The sequence below is a fragment of the Aplysia californica genome, unplaced genomic scaffold (assembly GCF_000002075.1).
Source record: "Aplysia californica isolate F4 #8 unplaced genomic scaffold, AplCal3.0 scaffold00040, whole genome shotgun sequence".
NCBI lineage: Eukaryota > Metazoa > Mollusca > Gastropoda > Aplysiida > Aplysiidae > Aplysia > Aplysia californica.
Window position 1 is genome coordinate 1,047,834 of NW_004797310.1, and position 1,276 is coordinate 1,049,109.

The 1,276-nt window shown below is 41.8% G+C and overlaps 1 protein-coding gene across 11 annotated transcripts in view; it reads left to right on the forward strand.

The window, feature by feature from the left end:
* LOC101861022 (MORN repeat-containing protein 1) overlaps nucleotides 1-1,276 on the forward strand; it is a 40,470-nt gene that overhangs the window by 15,629 nt on the left and 23,565 nt on the right. For all 11 annotated transcript variants that reach the window (XM_005092066.3, XM_005092068.3, XM_005092067.3 and 8 more), the window contains one exon: nucleotides 979-1,200. In XM_005092066.3, coding sequence (XP_005092123.1) covers nucleotides 979-1,200 — 222 coding nt within the window. The remainder of the gene's footprint in view (nucleotides 1-978; nucleotides 1,201-1,276) is intronic.

Consider the following 1,276-nt stretch of genomic DNA (forward strand, 5'->3'; position numbering starts at 1 on the left):
AGCTATCTAGGGGGAGGCAGGGAGACAGAGCTGGTGAGGGGAAGGGAAATTTTTTTTAAACAACCATCAAACCTTTTTAAAAAATGACTGAATTTGACTTTAGATTTATTTTCATGAAGAAAAATGTCTCTATAGAAGCAATCTCAATTTCGAACTGGGACGCTTGTCAGCTGTTGTTGGATCTAACATGTATAGGAAGATCTACCACATGATATAGGGCACCTGCACCCAATACATCACTTTTGCTTTTTTACACATGTGGTTGTAAAGCTGAAGACGGAAGAAGATTTTACTCATTAAATAAATATGATCTTGAAAACATACTCATGGTGTGTGAATTTCAAGGAGGATGTTTGGAGGTGGAATAATTATGTATTGCGAGTAGGATCCCTGTTACATTCTTTATTTTCTTCGTATTAGAATTCCGTATGTGCCTGTTTATGATGAAGTAGGTTGACAACAAAAAATATTTCCTGTTTGTAGTGGCATCTGTGCATAGTCTGAGTTGTATTTTGTTTTTCCTGAAAGTTGTTCATGTCTCTGTGGTCTCCTTGCATGAAGACCAAGTGGCCTAACGTGAGAAAGACTGTTTTATAGGATATTATTTATCTTTTGGAAGCAAAGGTGGGAGGGGATTGATTTGGGGGGGGGGAGCTAAGGTGGAAGGCAAGAGAGGAAGAGGGGAACGTACAGAAGATGGGAACAGGACAAAGAAATCAGGCTTAGATTTCAAAACAACCAGGGCAGGCAAGAGATAGAGTTTTTTTATTGCAGAAATGTCCGAGAAGCACTGTCCAGCGACTGTAAATTTGTAAAAGCTAAGAGGAGAGGCTTTTTCTTTATCATTATAATTCAGGCTCATAGGGTGAAGCTACTACCAACTGTGCTGCTGCTCGACCTAATAAATTTATATTATATTTGAGCCCAGTAGGGAATTATTTATCTTCATAGTTGAAATTTACATATTGGGTTCATCAGATGAAGGTGCTGCCACCACGGCTGCTGCTGCAGACAGCAAGCCCGAGGGTGTGTCCGCCCTTCTACCCCCGGCGAAGACTCAGCCTTCCCTTCTAGGTGTGTGTGAGTGGCACACGCTGCAGCTGGCCCCGCCCCCTCCCATGTACCGGCCGTTTGTCATCATGGAAGAGGAGGCTGGTCAGAAGAAAAAATCCAGGATTGCTCAGATGAGGGAAAAAATGGGTGAGGAAAAATGTATCACATTTGAAAGTTTTCAGTATCTCCCAACTCAGTTCACAACTCAATCAAACTGCTTCTC